This window comes from Stigmatopora argus, chromosome 3 (assembly GCF_051989625.1).
Source record: "Stigmatopora argus isolate UIUO_Sarg chromosome 3, RoL_Sarg_1.0, whole genome shotgun sequence".
In the NCBI taxonomy this organism is placed as follows: Eukaryota; Metazoa; Chordata; class Actinopteri; order Syngnathiformes; family Syngnathidae; genus Stigmatopora; species Stigmatopora argus.
The window spans coordinates 15,208,531-15,223,644 of record NC_135389.1 but is presented as its reverse complement, the minus strand read 5'-3'; the positions used below and the strand labels follow the sequence as shown (position 1 = coordinate 15,223,644).

General features: G+C 42.3%; 3 protein-coding genes and 1 non-coding gene across 8 annotated transcripts; 1 reads left to right on the top strand and 3 right to left on the bottom strand.

The window, feature by feature from the left end:
• Nucleotides 1-224: 224 nt before the first annotated feature.
• On the top strand, nt 225-3,377 carry psma1 (proteasome 20S subunit alpha 1). The gene is made up of 10 exons (XM_077596154.1): nt 225-336; nt 1,247-1,291; nt 1,382-1,483; nt 1,603-1,706; nt 1,907-1,995; nt 2,238-2,308; nt 2,382-2,511; nt 2,759-2,838; nt 2,949-3,053; nt 3,144-3,377. Exons 1-10 carry the CDS (start codon nt 334-336, stop codon nt 3,210-3,212), a joined length of 798 nt encoding a protein of 265 aa, XP_077452280.1. The 5' UTR covers nt 225-333; the 3' UTR covers nt 3,213-3,377.
• A 376-nt stretch (nt 3,378-3,753) lies between these two features.
• Nucleotides 3,754-3,827, bottom strand: trnan-guu (transfer RNA asparagine (anticodon GUU)). The gene has a single exon. It is a non-coding gene; the product is annotated as a tRNA-Asn (tRNA).
• A 414-nt stretch (nt 3,828-4,241) lies between these two features.
• ric3b (RIC3 acetylcholine receptor chaperone b) lies at nt 4,242-7,716 on the bottom strand. Of its 3 annotated transcripts, none has more exons than XM_077597092.1 (6): nt 7,458-7,716; nt 6,240-6,472; nt 5,860-5,938; nt 5,556-5,649; nt 5,344-5,471; nt 4,242-5,275 (listed from the first exon to the last, which is right to left on the bottom strand). In XM_077597092.1, the coding sequence occupies exons 1-6, from the start codon at nt 7,573-7,575 to the stop codon at nt 4,893-4,895; spliced, it is 1,035 nt and encodes a 344-aa protein (XP_077453218.1). In that variant the 5' UTR covers nt 7,576-7,716; the 3' UTR covers nt 4,242-4,892. The 3 variants fall into 3 exon arrangements, with proteins under 3 accessions (XP_077453218.1, XP_077453219.1, XP_077453220.1); XM_077597093.1 differs by having other exon boundaries at nt 4,242-5,272; XM_077597094.1 differs by having other exon boundaries at nt 6,240-6,469.
• A 143-nt stretch (nt 7,717-7,859) lies between these two features.
• On the bottom strand, nt 7,860-12,038 carry LOC144071733 (rhombotin-1-like). Of its 3 annotated transcripts, none has more exons than XR_013299706.1 (5): nt 11,695-12,038; nt 10,313-10,526; nt 8,455-8,606; nt 8,311-8,375; nt 7,860-8,205 (listed from the first exon to the last, which is right to left on the bottom strand). XR_013299706.1 is itself a non-coding variant. In XM_077597095.1 (5 exons), exons 1-4 carry the CDS (start codon nt 11,792-11,794, stop codon nt 8,270-8,272), a joined length of 546 nt encoding a protein of 181 aa, XP_077453221.1. In that variant the 5' UTR covers nt 11,795-12,038; the 3' UTR covers nt 7,860-8,188; nt 8,267-8,269. The 3 variants fall into 3 exon arrangements, 2 of the variants coding, with proteins under 2 accessions (XP_077453221.1, XP_077453222.1); XM_077597095.1 differs by having other exon boundaries at nt 7,860-8,188; nt 8,267-8,375; nt 8,481-8,606; XM_077597096.1 differs by having other exon boundaries at nt 8,481-8,606.
• Nucleotides 12,039-15,114: the final 3,076 nt, after the last annotated feature.

The window sequence follows — 15,114 nt, the reverse complement described above, 5'->3', positions numbered from 1 at the left end:
TTTTTTCAGGTTTAGTGCTGCCATCTAGTGTTTGTCTGTCGCACTCTTTGTCTGTCATAGAAAGTTTTTTTTTAATTTTTATTATTGGTGGTAGTAACAACAAATGCATTCATTCACAATGGCTGCTTATACCATTGCAATTCAATATAATAGCAGAGTAATCCCCGTGACCCTTGTGAGGATAAAGCGGTTCAGAAAATGAATGAATTAAAAAAAAGTTTACAGATCCAAGCTCGATTGGTATTCCTGTGACGTCACATCAGACAGGAAAACCAATCGAGTGAAGAGCCACCCGGCAAAGAAGGAGCCAAGCGCCGCGTAATCCACGCAAATATGGTCAGTGTAAATAAAACACCGCCTGGTAAAACGTTATTTACAACGTTTATACATATGATATGTCATTAGGCCACATTTGTGGGAAAATATAACAAATAGCCTGTCCTCCGATGGCTAACATTAGCTAGTTAGCTATTCAAGTTTGGAGCGTACTGTGAGTAAGCAAAACAGCTTAGCCCGAGCTAATGTTAGCATCGTGAAAGCCTCCTAAACGTTTTCACTTTGTTGTTTTGTTTGGCGAAGCTTGCATTAAAGCGTGTTTTTGTGCAGACTTAGGTGGGGTTTTGCTGTCTGACACGCGAACATGATGATAATGCTCAGCTTTGTGCTATTTAAGATGGTAGCGCGAGGGTAGTCCCTAACCGGACTTTCGTTTTTGGTTGAATCAAATAAGGTTATAATTTACCACTTCATAAGTAAAGCTATCATAAACGTGTAATTTATAAATGAAAACTCGGTGACTCCCCTTTTTTTTCAAACGACAGAACATTTGTTTAATTTAGGCATTTTGGACCGACAGTTACTATATTTGATCGCTTCTAACTCCACTTAATCAAAACTGATTGGACATCTACCACCCTAAATAACAGCTGAAGAATTAATATATATATATTAGACTACTACTTTTTATCCAGTTATTGTCACGTTTTCCCTTCTGACTTTGTTGTCAGCTGTATTTTCATTGGTGGTTCCTACCTTCCAATGTTAAGCGTCTTGTGTTACTACAATGAATTATTTACCTGGTAACATAAAGCCCTTTTACTCAAAAAGTATTGTGGGTGAGTATATTAAGCAACAGTTTGTTTTAGTTGAAGCAAATGGCGACACAAGATAATTATGTAAGTCTTCAGTATCTTCATGTTTTTGTGACCCATTGTTGTTGACGTGCTCTTTTTGTCATTTTGTGCAGTTTCGCAATCAGTATGACAACGATGTGACCGTATGGAGCCCGCAGGTAAGCTGTCTTTGAGTCGCCAAAAGGTTATGTATAGAATAAAAGTGTTCACTCTGTGCTAAATTCGTGAAACTGATTGGGAATGTTTAGGGTCGCATTCATCAAATTGAATACGCCATGGAGGCTGTCAAGCAAGGATCTGCCACTGTGGGACTCAAATCCAAAACGCAGGCGGTCCTTGTTGCACTGAAGGTGTAGTGATGCTCTTGATTTTTTTGCTCATAATAAATGACTTTGTAAAGCATTTTATCTGTATACAAGGGAAACATGAATTCAATAGAATCACATGATCGACTGTGTCTTATGTACAGAGAGCTCAGTCAGAACTGGCGGCCCACCAGAAGAAGATTCTCAATGTTGACAACCACATCGGCATTTCCATTGCTGGGCTCACTGCAGATGCTAGGCTGTTATGGTGAGTCACAATTGTCACATGCATTAGAGGGGACTTCAACTTATAGGTTACGTCTATCTGAAAGAGGCTGCCTATTTGTCCCTATTATCCAGGCCATCTACTCTGGATCAAAATGGACATTTATTGCCTTTTGCCCCGCCCTCTTACGGTCAGCCATAATAACACAGAACACAGTTATAGTATTTTTCTCTCTCTTGCAGTAACTTCATGCGTCAGGAGTGTTTGGACTCTAGGTTTGTATTTGACCGCCCCCTGCCCACGTCACGACTCGTTCATCTCGTCGGCAGCAGTATCCTTACAGTCGAAGCACACGTATAATTTTAACTCATTGGCCGCCATTGAAAACGATAGGCATCCAGTCCATTTTGGGTTGGAGGGCTGGCAGCGATTATTCCTGCCAGCCCCTTCAGTCATTATGAATAGGCCATCTGTCGTTGGCAATGGCATAGATTGGGTTAATTGTCACTACACAGCTCTTGCACACTGGTTTCATAGTAACAAGAGCAGCTGTCGTCCTTGACACAAGATCAGAAACTCAAATCCCAACACAACGATACGGAAGGAGACCCTACGGTGTCGGCCTGCTAATTGCCGGCTACGATGTGAGTCGACTCGCTTGCCTATTCCTGAACTAAAAGTTTTGTTGTTTAGAAAAGTTTTTTTTGTGTGCGCCAGGACATGGGTCCTCACATCTTCCAGACGTGCCCGTCAGCCAACTACTTTGACTGCAAGGCCATGTCCATAGGCGCACGGTCGCAGTCGGCCCGCACCTACCTGGAGAGATGCATGGACAAGTTTGCAGACTGTGAGCTCCCCCTCAGACCACACTAGAAACTAATGCTCATTTTGAAAAGCTAAGAAAATATGGTTCATGATCCATTTTCTAAAATGGTTACAATGCTGTTGCAAGCACCATCTGGTCCCAACTTTATTTTGATTTTATTGATTATTTTTCAAACATCACAAATGTTTGGAAAAAGTAAGATTCTTAATTTCCTTCATCTTTTTTGTTGCTTTCACCCTCTATTCTTAATGAGTTATGTAATATTCAGGTAATCTGAATGAGTTGGTCCAGCATGGTCTGAGAGCCCTCAGAGAAACTCTCCCAGCTGAGCAGGACCTTACCACCAAGGTACTCGTCAAACTTCACCGTACTGGTCTTGTATAACGTTGCAGTATTTTTCCCCTGAAATTCTTGTGCTTAAAAAAAACCTGCAATTTCTTTAATAATTCATGTTTCAGAATGTTTCCATTGGCATCGTGGGTAAGGATATGGAGTTCACCATCTATGATGATGACGATGTTGCCCCCTTCCTGGAGGGACTGGAGGAGAGGCCGCAGAGAAAGGTGATGATGTTGTTAATATTCCAATGCAAGCACACACTCGTTGTTTTTTGACAGAATGATGTTTGCTGATAAACATTTTCGTCGGGTCAGGTGGCCGCCCCCGCAGACGACGATGCCGCCGTTGCTCCAGAGGCACCCGACGAGCCCATGGAGCACTGAGGCGGTATCTACCGCTGACGAACTTCCTGTTTGTGATAAAAACGTTAGCAACGTGCCACGAAAATACGATCCCCTACATATTCTGCCAGCATCAGTCAATGAGTGCTTTTGTACGGGTAGAATGTACCCTGTATTCAACAAATAAAGTCCCCTTTTTTGAACTCACTTGTTCTATTGTGCATTTGTTATAGATTAGTGATATCATACAACTACTTAGCATTTTCTGGGGATGTTAAAAAAAAACTAAATAGTCAGCTGATTTGGTTGGAATGTTAACGAAACGATAACTGATTAGCTGACTGGGTTTGAGTATCCTCACTAACTATTAAATTACAATTCAAATGAGGCATTTGAGCCTGGTGTTAATGTGTTTATTCAAAGGTGCTTGTCTGATTGGGGAAAGAAAATCATGATCACATTCTGGTTAAAAATATAAAATATGCCGCTTAAATCAGTGATTATTGACGCGCTATAACACAGCCGGGTCTTGACAACAAAATCCATCCATCGTATTTTTTTCTGCGCTGTCACAAAACCCGAGCGTCCCTGGGTGGGCTCGAACCACCAACCTTTCGGTTAACAGCCGAACGCGCTAACCGATTGCGCCACAGAGACATGCTGTGTAAATGGCAGCTGGCTCTAATTACTGTCAACAAAAGTAATGTGCCTGGCTTTCTATTAGTTTATCTATGTATAATTAGCACCCTGTAGGGGGAATGTGCGTTATTTGTTTGCTAGCTGATGAGTGTAGAAGTCAAACCAAATCTTTTTCAAATTGTTGCCTCTTTACGAAGAACGCGCATACCTACAGTAAAAGTAAGTGTCAATTTTAAGTCACTCACCACCCAAAGTTGTTCTATTTTAAGACCATTATATGGATGTGTATTTATAGTCGTTTTCGTTATATATTGAGGGACATAAACTTACCACAAATGTTTCTTGTAAATTCGTTTGAATTACGCATATTTTATAACTTTGTATTTTTCATCTAAAACACACATTGAAAAACAATTTTCAATATTTGTCAAATGCAATTAAAGACAGAAAACTTTATTGTTTCAAGTACAAACCATCTTCAAAACAGAAAACATCCTAATAATCCACAACAGAAGATATACGTGCTTCATTTTTAACAATTCCATATAACATCAGGAATTTTGTGCATTTTCAGTTTTTTTTTCCATAAATGTATTGTGTTCAAACTACACTGGAGGCCATTCGGATCTTCCAACTTGTTTATGTAATAATTTAGATGACAGAAAAAATGTGGGTGTCACAAAAAAGGGGTGGAGGCATCACCCTTGACAGCTACTATGACTCATACTGATTGGTTACATCTATCCATAGAAAGAAAGCATCAACAACTAAAATTGCAACAATATTTGTCTTATTATTTTGGAGGAAAAGCTAAAATGGCTACTTGGTGGCTATCACAATCATCCTCAATTAACTGACTCACACTGATTTCTTATGTTTTGTTTCTGAACATGTGATACACAAGTGCATATTAGTTTAATGCATTGGGTGACGTGAGTTTTAGAATTAGTAGTGGCCTGGTCCTCAGAGGAAAAGGTTTTAACCCTCTTATGTACTTAAAATCAACCACAATGACCTCCATTTGCATTTGCTATCAAGAAAAGTCCAAGGAAGTCCCAGGCATGCAACAAAACAAGTCAGGTGTCACTGAGTCTCCTTCTTGCTTCGTCTTTTGTTCCGCCGTCGTACGTGTCCACCGCCCCCGTTCACCACTTGCGCCTCCAGGCGGGCCACGGTCTCTCGTTCCACAGTTGACGTCATCTTCAAGGTGAGCTCCAGCTCCTTCAGCACGCCCGGCAGCTCATCCTCAGGCATACCCAGCTCAGGCTGCTCCTCCTTGCCTTCACCTTGCCTCTGCTCCATCTCATTTAAGCCAACTTCCTGCGTCTCATCTTTACCTGCAGCGTCATCTGCTCCGTCTGCGTCTGAGGGAACATTCTCTGAATGGTCGCCCTGGTCATCTTTCCTGCAAGGAGGATGTTGACAGCAGCAGCCAGACCGCTCCCTCGAGTCATGAGAATCTGCTTCTTTATAGTAGATGTGACATAAGATAATAATACTTTTGCTTTTGTTATGGAGTGGTGATGCTCCCTACCTTCTTCCCGTGGTCGGCTGTTGGGTCTCGCCATGTCCTCCACCAGCTGGCCTTCATGCATCACGCGAGTAATTTCTGTCAACTGTTGAAGGAGACTCTCTTGGTCAACGTTCACTTCTCTATTGTCTCTACGGCATAGGCAAACAGATAGAGCATGTTTAGCTGGCGGCATAGCACTGGCATGTTAGCATTTAAGTTGTCATGGCGATCACCTGTCAGGGCTGCGGTATGCTTTGGATACAATGTTCTCCATCGCCATTTCTGTCTCCCTCAGCTTCTCCTGTAGCTGAAGAAGTTCAAAGTCGGCTGAAGAGGAGAAGATTTGTTTTTAGCTCTTTGATTTATTGGCTGCCATTGATGACGATAACGACAATTTGGACAGGGAGGGGCCGGCATAAAATGATCGCTGTTGGCGCTCTCAGCGAAATCGGATCAGATGTCTATCGCCGTCGATGGCCTCGAGTGAGTTCATAATGCGAGTCATGGGGAGGCAAGTGAGTGAGTATCGTGACTCACTGATCTTCCGCTTGGTGTTCTCTGAGCGCAATGAGGAGAATCTGCACAATGGAGGTTGACTGCTCCCCTTTGATGTGATCTGAACACACACATGAAAACAAGTTTGCATGGAGGGAAGAGTAAAGTCTCATCGTTGGTAATAATACCAATGAAATGTTGTAAACGTCTCAATTTATGCACAAATCCCCCACGTATTATTTTGGCATTTTCCAAATACAAATAATGCTATTAATTTGCACTGACCTAAGCAAGGATTAAAAAAAAATCTCATTCCATTTCAGCAAAAAATGTTCATGTAAAGTGATGGTTTTATTTTGAGCTTTCAATGTCACTTCACGACAGGATGTATGTATCTTGGTTGTAGGCTGTGCGAGAGTCACCTTGAAGAGGATATAGAGGATGTAGAGTAAAATTCCAAATCCGTAAACGGGGATTATTTGTCCAGCCAGGTTGGATTTGGCGGCCGTTCCCAGCCCACCTCCTGCTCCCGCTCCTTTGGCACGGGCGACAACAGCCTCCGTCTTGTGGCCCCTGGAGGAGGAGCTGGACCCCACCCTCGGTCCACGGGCTTCTGGGGCCATGTGACGATGCACCATGGGAGGGAAATGACCTGCTACAAATGTAAGACAACCTTTTCAACATCCTTACCGAGCCGTTACATTATCCCTTTGAAGATTGTGTGCTCTACAACACTTGATGGAACCAATGATTATAAAACTATCATTCAGCAATGTGAAGAATACAATTACAAAATGATCCACTTCCATTTTTGTATTCATCTACTGTTGATTAATTTATTATTACATAGTTTTCTATTTATTGGTATGTCTTGGATTTTTGTTCACTTTTTTTTGCATAACTGTATTAAATACTTGTTACATTGCCATGTGAAAAAATTCAAATGAATAAGAATAGGCGTGGAATTACTGGATAGATTTTACACATTTTTGAGAGGGAAAATACATTGTATTATTTAATGTTCCATAAAGAAACAAAACAAATTTTAATTAAAAAAATATATATTATAGCCAAATTCTAATCAATTAGGGCACAATTTTACATTGATTATACACAAAAAAATGATCGTTGTTAGATTTCCAATCAAAATGATAAATCAATTACAAATAAATGAATATTATAATTTGATGTAAAGTTAAATTAAAATTTGAAAAATAATTAACATTAAAAACATGGAGGAAAACGAAGTTCATATATGAAAATATTGTTATGTATTTATTCATTTCTTATTCCTCCATACCGAGTAAAATATAACAAACAATATGAATTCATACACATGCACACACAGAACTAATAACTTTACATGAATATTAAACGATCTTAACAGAGCCCCGGTTACAAAAACAACGAATACACTAATTCCGTACATTTTTTGCTGATCATTAGAGTTGTGTCGAGCATTAGTTCTCCTGAGCTCTTTAGCGCCCCTCTCCTCTTCAGGGAGGACAGTGTAATTACAAGGATGTTCAGGCATCAGCGCTCAACCACATTACAGAAGCACACACGACTTATTGGAATAGAATAATTGGTATCCCTCGAACATCTTTGTCAGGGTAAGGAAATAAATAGGACGCACCTACCTTCGGTACCACTCGCATCCTTCCTGCCACGAGATAACAACATCCTGGGAAGCAGCAGGGCTACGCACAACACCACGCATGTGGCCAGCGTCACCTTCTGGAACGCGGACATCACCATGGTGACACCCGGCGAAAACACTTCATTTACCAATTAGAGTCACACTGAATGCTAATTGACGAAGTGGTCGTGGCTCCTTGTAACCTCGTCGAGGTCGCTTCTCGGCCCATCGATTGGATTTCCTTACAGAACCGGAAGTGCTACCTAAATGCGATGGCAATGTTTGACCACAAGATGACGCCAAAGCATAGCATCAGGATTCTTAACAACACGTCACGTTCAAAACGTCTTTTCACATCGAAGCAACATATACTTAGTTTTGAATGACAATTAAATGAAAAGTATATCATGCTTTGTATTTATTAGGTAACCTATGCAAATAGAGTTCATTCAGCGAAAAAGAAAAGCCTTTGGTAATGAGGATCAAACATTCTCAGTTCATTTTTTGTTTGTTTGCTTCTTGCGTGCCACATTTGGCTTTTACCATTAAATAAGGTTTTATTTTCAGGGGACTCTTGGAGCCTTCAAGCTGGAGATCCATCTTTTAAGTTCTTGCTCCTGTTCATCTTCACTTTCTCATCCATATGTTGTTGTGACTTTCAACACGGTTTCAATTTGAAGTCCAACAAGTTGGAGAAAGTCCCAAAAACAATTTTCATTGGTCCTCTTGAACCTACATGAAATAGATGACTACAAATTGACAAAAAAAAACAAAACAAAGAGCAAAAAAAGAAAAACATGTTTAGGTTACCAGTTACTGTGGTGGTCTCTCAACAGCACCATTAAGATGGCCACCTTCATAGTCCAACTGGCACAGGATCATGTTGTTCTTCAGGAAGAAGCGGTCGCCCACACAAAACCTAAATGCGGGAAAGGTAACTTTGCCAACAATTCTAGGGGATATTTCTCCCAAGACATGAGAGTCTAATTCTTGCTTACTACGTAAGCCACCATGCTAACTTTACCGCTGGCGGCACAGCTGGCAGGCGAAGCAGTCCAAGTGGTAAACGTTATCCCTCGCCCTCATCACCATCTCAAAGGCGGGGATCATCTTAGTGCAGGCAGAGCATTTCCCTGTCACGCCGAAGAGCCTGAGCGAGAACAGAATGCTTCCAAATCAGACAGAAATAACTTTAAATTTAAGAAATTCCCAAATCTTGTGGGTGTAGCTTTGTGTACTATCCTTCAAGGAGATTTATTGGCGCATTTGCTACAATGACTAATCACTGCAAGCCCACAGTTCAAATTTTTTGAACATTCATCGCTCCCAACGGCAGCCAATGTTCTCCGATAGTCATATTTTACCATTTAAAAAAAAAAAATTAACCACCGAACCAAGACTTGATCATCTGTCAGGTTTTCTGCTGCTAATATGCTGGAAAATTCTGATGTGGTGACTCATGAGTAGTGTCACCACTGCTTGGCACATGAAGATAAACGACTAAAGAACTTGACACGTAAAAGGAAACCATCTCGCAGAGTCCCAGCATGCCGTGTAAGGTCATCGAGCGAGCTTGCCATCGTGCAATCTTGGTGAACAAAAAGAGCAGCGACGACCGCCATGTTCTCATCTAACGAGCGACCGGCACCTGGTGGGCTCTGTTCCCTCTGCCCCCTTTTTAACGAGGCTATGCGGCTCAATGCTAATTCTCCACTAATGGTCCAATTAAAAGAAATCACATGGTTCTAATCCCGCTCTTCAAAGAGCTCCGGGACGGGCCCATGACGAGGAAAGCGGGAGGCGACGGGGCCAATTTAACCGTCAAAGGGGGCTTTTTGCTGGGCTAAGTGCGGCGTGCGGTTAATGAGCGACTTAGCGGCCAGCAAATCCAGATGGAGTGCGCGCCAGGCCCGACAGCACATGAGCTCGGCGAATCAGGAGGTGTGCAGCTGACCGCTGAGCTCGTTATTTCCCCAAAGAAGTCTCAGCGGGGTCGTCGGAGAAACAACCACCATCCCATAATAGATACTGCTCAACGTGTTATGATGATGAGCTATGATTTCATGCTTATAAAATGGGGGAAAGTGACTTATTATATTGGGGAATTTGGATTTTTATTCTTTTCCGGATGGGGCAACGCAATGGAACAGTGGTTCGCTCATATGATATGATTCAGACCCAAAGCATGCATGTTGACTGCAGTGAAGGCTACATTGTCCACTCATGTGCATGTCGGTCATAACTTTTTCTTTGTTCATTTGTTTTGATATAGATTGGTCTTTTTGTGCATTGTTTGCTTGCTGACCAGTCATTTGGCGTAGACTCAACTAACTAACCCCCTTCATCCAAATGGGGCTAACTGATGGATGGATCATAATGTTGCTGTTAGCCTGATGGCCTTTTGTTTGCCCTTTCTGCCGCACCGTTGTGAGGTTTTTGGTTGGAGTAGATGTCTTCAGTGTACAGAACCCTACCTTCCCCAATACTACTCAAACTAGACTTGGTCTCAACTCTTCTATTCTCTGCAAATACTGGTCTTGTCTTGGTCTCCACACTGCAGAGTCAAGGTCTCAACTCCTCGATCATTTGGTGTGAACTCATCCAAAAGTTGGTCTAACTCCAAGCTTAATTTACCTGTACCTTGTTTATGCACAAATATACAATCAACTGTGGGACCCTGTATAAACAAAACTGGTTGTCAAATAAACCTAACTTATTGCGGAATGGAGTTACATCAAGCTGTCGAAACAGCAATGGCAGGGTAAATACTATGAGGGTTGGGATTATTGAGTGAAGCAATTTCTTCTATTCATTTGTATCCATAGAAAAAGAAGACAAATTCTAATTCTGTGTTACCTCAGGTAGTCTCTCCGGCACAGAATGAGGTTGGCTCGGGTGTAAAGGGTGGATCCCACCTGGCCCAGGCGGCAGTCGCAACAGGTGCATTTGAGGCAGTCTTCGTGCCAGTAGCGGTCCAGTGCCTGCAACATGAAACGGTCCCTGATCCTGCCGTTGCAGCCGGCGCAGCCTCGAGGCTTCTCCCTGGACTGGAAGGACACCACAGACACGCCTACGGAATGGAGGTAGAAAAGGGATAGAAATGTATGAAGCAAAGTTTTCTTTTTCCTTTGCGCAGGTCGCACAGGGAAGTTAGTGTGGGACACGCTTAGCTTTACAGATTGCTCAATGCGGAACAATGTAGTATATATAAAATTTTCCCCATTAATTTTAGTTGGATTCAGATTTTTTTTCTAAAAAGTCAAGGACACAAAATTTGAGATCATGATGACAGTTCAAATGCCAAAAAAATGCCTTTGAGACTTTTTCTCCAGATTTTGATTGGAAAAGACCTAAATCAATATTTGTTATTCCATGGCTTCAATGATCATCTTTTACTATGGCAACACTGAGTTTTAGTTTTAGGTCAAGTAAAACAGATTTTCTAAGACTAAAAAGTTAGCTCACTTTTGCCCCAAGTGAGGACAATCATTATATAAACAAAATGATCGATGAAACCACTGTTTTATGGAACTTTTAGACTTTCCTTAACCTCCTTAGACCCAAACTCTTGCAAGGCATGCATTTTTATTTTCTCTTTGATATTTAGGCTAATTGGGACCTGATGAGTGTAAAAACAAAGAATTATCTTTTTACATGATGAAAAATGATGTCCACATCATAAGTGGACCCCAACCCTTGTAGTCCAAAAGGTAACATTGTAGTCTTTGACAACCAAATATTTGATGTCTACACGTGGTTGCCAGGTCATAAGAAGTTAAATAACATAGCCAGCTAGCAATACTAATAGAATCATTAAACCTTTCCCTATCTTTTTCATCAGTGGTACATATATCAGAAAAAACTGATCTTTGGATATTAATTGAGCTGATTTGTCAGATTTTTAATGTCTTGATTGACTTCATTTTTGGTCTTGAGAAAATACATGTTCGTTGCACAACTTCACTTTGATTTCATTTTTGCTGATTCTGGTTGAACTTAATTGTACTACTGCATAAGAATCTACAGAAGATACATTTCAGATTGTAAAAGTTCTAATGACCTTATTTAGGGACAGTTCATCACAGTTGAAAATCCCACACAACATTACCCCTAGTACCTCACGCGAAGACATTTAAAGCTGCAACGTGCTTAACAATGAACATAGTGAACTTGCCTGCAAAAAAATGCAGTGACCACATTACACTTCCTAAAATGAGCATAAAGAGGCAATCACTCACTGTCCTCCTTGTCCAGCACCATTCTTCTCTCCAAACACTGCGTCGTCTCCACTCTAGTCTCCGAGGAAGCAATCAATCCCACAAAAAGTTTGTCAAGCATGAAAGTAGCTTCTTCGGGTGGAGGTGAAGCGGCACGCGTCCACTGCCGTATGCTTTTTTTCCTTTTTTGTTTTCTTAAACGGGAGAGACCACTGGTTCCCCTTTTCCTCCTCCTCCCAATGCTGCGTCTTATCTGAGCTGATGTCAGTGCTCAAGCATTCCTACTTCACGTGTCGAGGCTGCTGTTTCCTGCAATGCATCCATCCTCCACCCCCTCAAGAACTATAGCTCTCTCTCCCCTTCCCGCGCTCTCTCAGTCTAATTATATGAAGTCATTATGCTCAGCTCTGATAGTAACCCCCAGAACCCCTACCACCCCTCCCTGAATCAATTATTCAATATGCAGTCACACACCAGGACTGCCGCGGCCTGAGGTGCTTTCGAATGAGCTTATTCAACTCCAAGGACAGCAATTATCTCCGGGGCGCCCTGTCGCCATCGCCGCGCTCCACAGACGATCAACTGTTGGGCTGCTTGGTGGAGAGCTTCCACGCAAAAAGAGACCAGTCGAATAACAACAAAGTGCGCGCAACTCTGAAGAGTGCAACAGTCCTCCAGAGGGTTTGTGAGATTAAGAATGCTCAAAATATGAACTCCGCTTGATTATGTTTGCATGATTCAACACAATTCCTTTAATGGCTGTAATCAGGCTTTGTTGTTTGTTTTGTGCACTGTAAACGGGAGAAGGGGCCCTAAAAGTTTGAGAAAAAGAATTGATTTGTTGCTCATTTGCTGACACTGATGGCAATAAGCGCCCAGTAAATTTGAAATATCACAGTAAATGCTAGTGAATACATGAAAATACAGTCCCTGTTGAATTTTCAGATAGCACATGGCAGGGGTGACTTGTTTTGTACACACCAAATGTCTTTATTTGGAAATAGTTTGTTTGCTAGTATTATTTGAGAGTTAAACATTTTTTTATTTTCTCCGATTTCGAAATTGCCCCTAGTTATGAGTGTGGGCGTGAATGGTTACCTGCCACGCGATTGGCTGGCCACCAATTCAGGGTGTCCCCCGTCTGGCGCCCATTATTGGCTGCCTCCAGCACCCTCCGCGACCCTTGTGCGGATTAGCGGTACGGAAAATGAATGAATGATTTTTTTTTACCTTTGGCTTGCAAGGCAGAATTCATTTGGTTGTATACACCAACACACGAGGCAGTTTTCTTACTAATTAAAATAAATACATGGATAATTTTATCAATACCCTTTTAAGACTTGTGTGAACTTGGCCCCCTACCCGACGTAAAAAGAATTCAGTCTTTTTTTTCCAAGACAGCGCCATCTGCTGAACACGGGTTAGGGTGCCACACGCCATACCAACTCTACGTAACCTTAATAAATAAAGCAAGTTGAAATTTCAAACAGCCCTGGGACTCATGCGTGCTTTGGATCGTTTTATTCATGAGTCAAGACTCTAAATAGGACAAAGTGTGCTGAGGTCATTACTTATCATTACCATTGAGCGCATTATTAGCCCCTGCAGATAGATTATTGGAACATGACAATGATTTTCACGTCAGACAAATGCCATGCAGCCTCTCGGCCGAGCTCATTAGACGCCGCGGCGTAAACAACATGGCCCCCGGATCAGGTCGCACTAATTAACCAGCACCATCGACCCACTGTACTCTCATTATGCAGCCTCTCATCTGATCGCATGTAGGCCGTCAAGGCGCTCAACCATTGGCGCGCTAATTAATCAGCTGATGAGGTGCAAGCCGAGCTCTGGTTTCCCCCCTCATCATCATTTGAGGCCCACGCGGGAGCTAATTAGCTACATTATTAATGCGCCTAATTAAATAGTTTCTCCCGGTAATCACGCCAGCCGTGACAAATGATGCTAGCGTCATTATTTTGACGTGCATGAACGCCAGTCAACACGCAGGGGTGGCAAGAGAACTCATGCGCTGTACATAAGTAAAGCCTTATTGATTGGATTAATGTGTACCACTGCTAGTTTAGATGTTAAAAAGTAGAAAAGTTTGAAATCAATTATTTTAATAAACTTGAATCACTTCGGATGACAGAAATCTACTTAACTCAGGGCACGGCGACAGACGTCCAATCGATTTGGACCGAGAGGGTGGGCACCAAGGTCAAAAGGGAATGGACGTCTATCGCCGTTAATTGTGGCCAATGAGTAAAGAATATTCGCAAAATATTTGTACTTGGCAACTTCCCACCCACGCACCACCAATGTGGATTCCCCCAGCTTAACGTTGCGGCCCCTTCGCAGACACGGGGGTATCATTAGGTTAATTGCGCTAAGAGCTGTCTGTGGCTGACATTAAAGGTGAGCTGAGGTTAGTTCGCTAATTAGCAGCCAGTGGAAATAGAAAAAGCTTTTTGGCCATCTGCTCATGTCCTCAGAGGGGGCGAAAACAAAGGGCACAGACAAATATAGACGATGTTTAGTGAGCTCACCTCACAACGACTGCCTGGCCCTGTGTGTGTGCGTGTTTCCCTATGAATCAATGCCGTCTTAATTGAGCCCCACCCCTTCATTTTCAAAATTCTAGAGCACATTTCACCTACAGGGAATGAAAATCTTGTTCGGACATGTAGTGTCTGCCATGCTACACCCACAGACAACCAAATACTTACTATCAATCATCACCGTATACTGATGTGCAGGCCCACGTTTGATTTTGAAGACCCTAAAGTGGCTGCTTTTAACTAAAAAAAGAATCCAACTTGTGTTTTGCACTGAGGTTTCTTGAGAGTGTTTTGTCACTGCTCATGATGGACATGCCCACTAAATCTTAGATTGTGAAGGGCATTTATGTGCTTGTGAGCCAAAGGCCAGTCATTAAAGTTTACCTTCACGTCGCACCCACATCAAATGGCAAAAACTTTTTACCAAAATACTAATATTCTGCAATGGACAGAGAGGCGATATCACTCCTATTTTGATCTGACCAAATCCATTTCGATGGATGGAGATTGCCGTCTTTTGGAAGTCATCCAATTTGCTGTCGGTGGTGCAGAGTTGTGAGATTGGCGCGACGGAAGATGTGCTCACCAGCTGTGAGATTAAGGGGAACTGATCGATGGCCCTCCTGATTGGTTGGCGCCACGTCCCGCCAACCGTCCAATCCCCCCGTGGTCGACGGGCTTGTCCTCGGCGGAGCCAAAAGCAATTCTTCCTCCTCACAGGGGCCAAATAAGAGCACTGACCTAGAGCTTCAAGGCCACGCTTGGAGGCGCCGTCTCCGTCTTGTCTGAAGGAAAAACATCACGTTGAAGGGGAAAAACATGAAGGCACTGAAATTAGAAACACTAGCGTAGTATCATTGAGAAGAAATAAGAGGAAACA

Bases quoted from the DNA above. Each gene is read 5' to 3' on its own strand.
- psma1 (XM_077596154.1), top strand. The intron at 1,484-1,602 runs GTGTAGTGATGC...TCTTATGTACAG, and splicing joins CGGTCCTTGTTGCACTGAAG to AGAGCTCAGTCAGAACTGGC. The intron at 1,996-2,237 runs GTATCCTTACAG...ACACAAGATCAG, and splicing joins CGTTCATCTCGTCGGCAGCA to AAACTCAAATCCCAACACAA.
- LOC144071733 (XM_077597095.1), bottom strand. From the start codon at position 11,794: ATGCTTGACAAACTTTTTGTGGGATTGATTGCTTCCTCGGAGACTAGA. The intron at 10,527-11,694 runs GTGAGTGATTGC...TCCATTCCGTAG, and splicing joins GGTGCTGGACAAGGAGGACA to GCGTGTCTGTGGTGTCCTTC. The intron at 8,376-8,480 runs GTAAAGTTAGCA...TCCCGCATTTAG, and splicing joins TGCCAGCTGTGCCGCCAGCG to GTTTTGTGTGGGCGACCGCT.
- ric3b (XM_077597092.1), bottom strand. From the start codon at position 7,575: ATGGTGATGTCCGCGTTCCAGAAGGTGACGCTGGCCACATGCGTGGTG. The intron at 5,650-5,859 runs GTGAGTCACGAT...TCTCCTCTTCAG, and splicing joins GAACACCAAGCGGAAGATCA to CCGACTTTGAACTTCTTCAG. The intron at 5,276-5,343 runs GTAGGGAGCATC...TCTACTATAAAG, and splicing joins CAGCCGACCACGGGAAGAAG to AAGCAGATTCTCATGACTCG.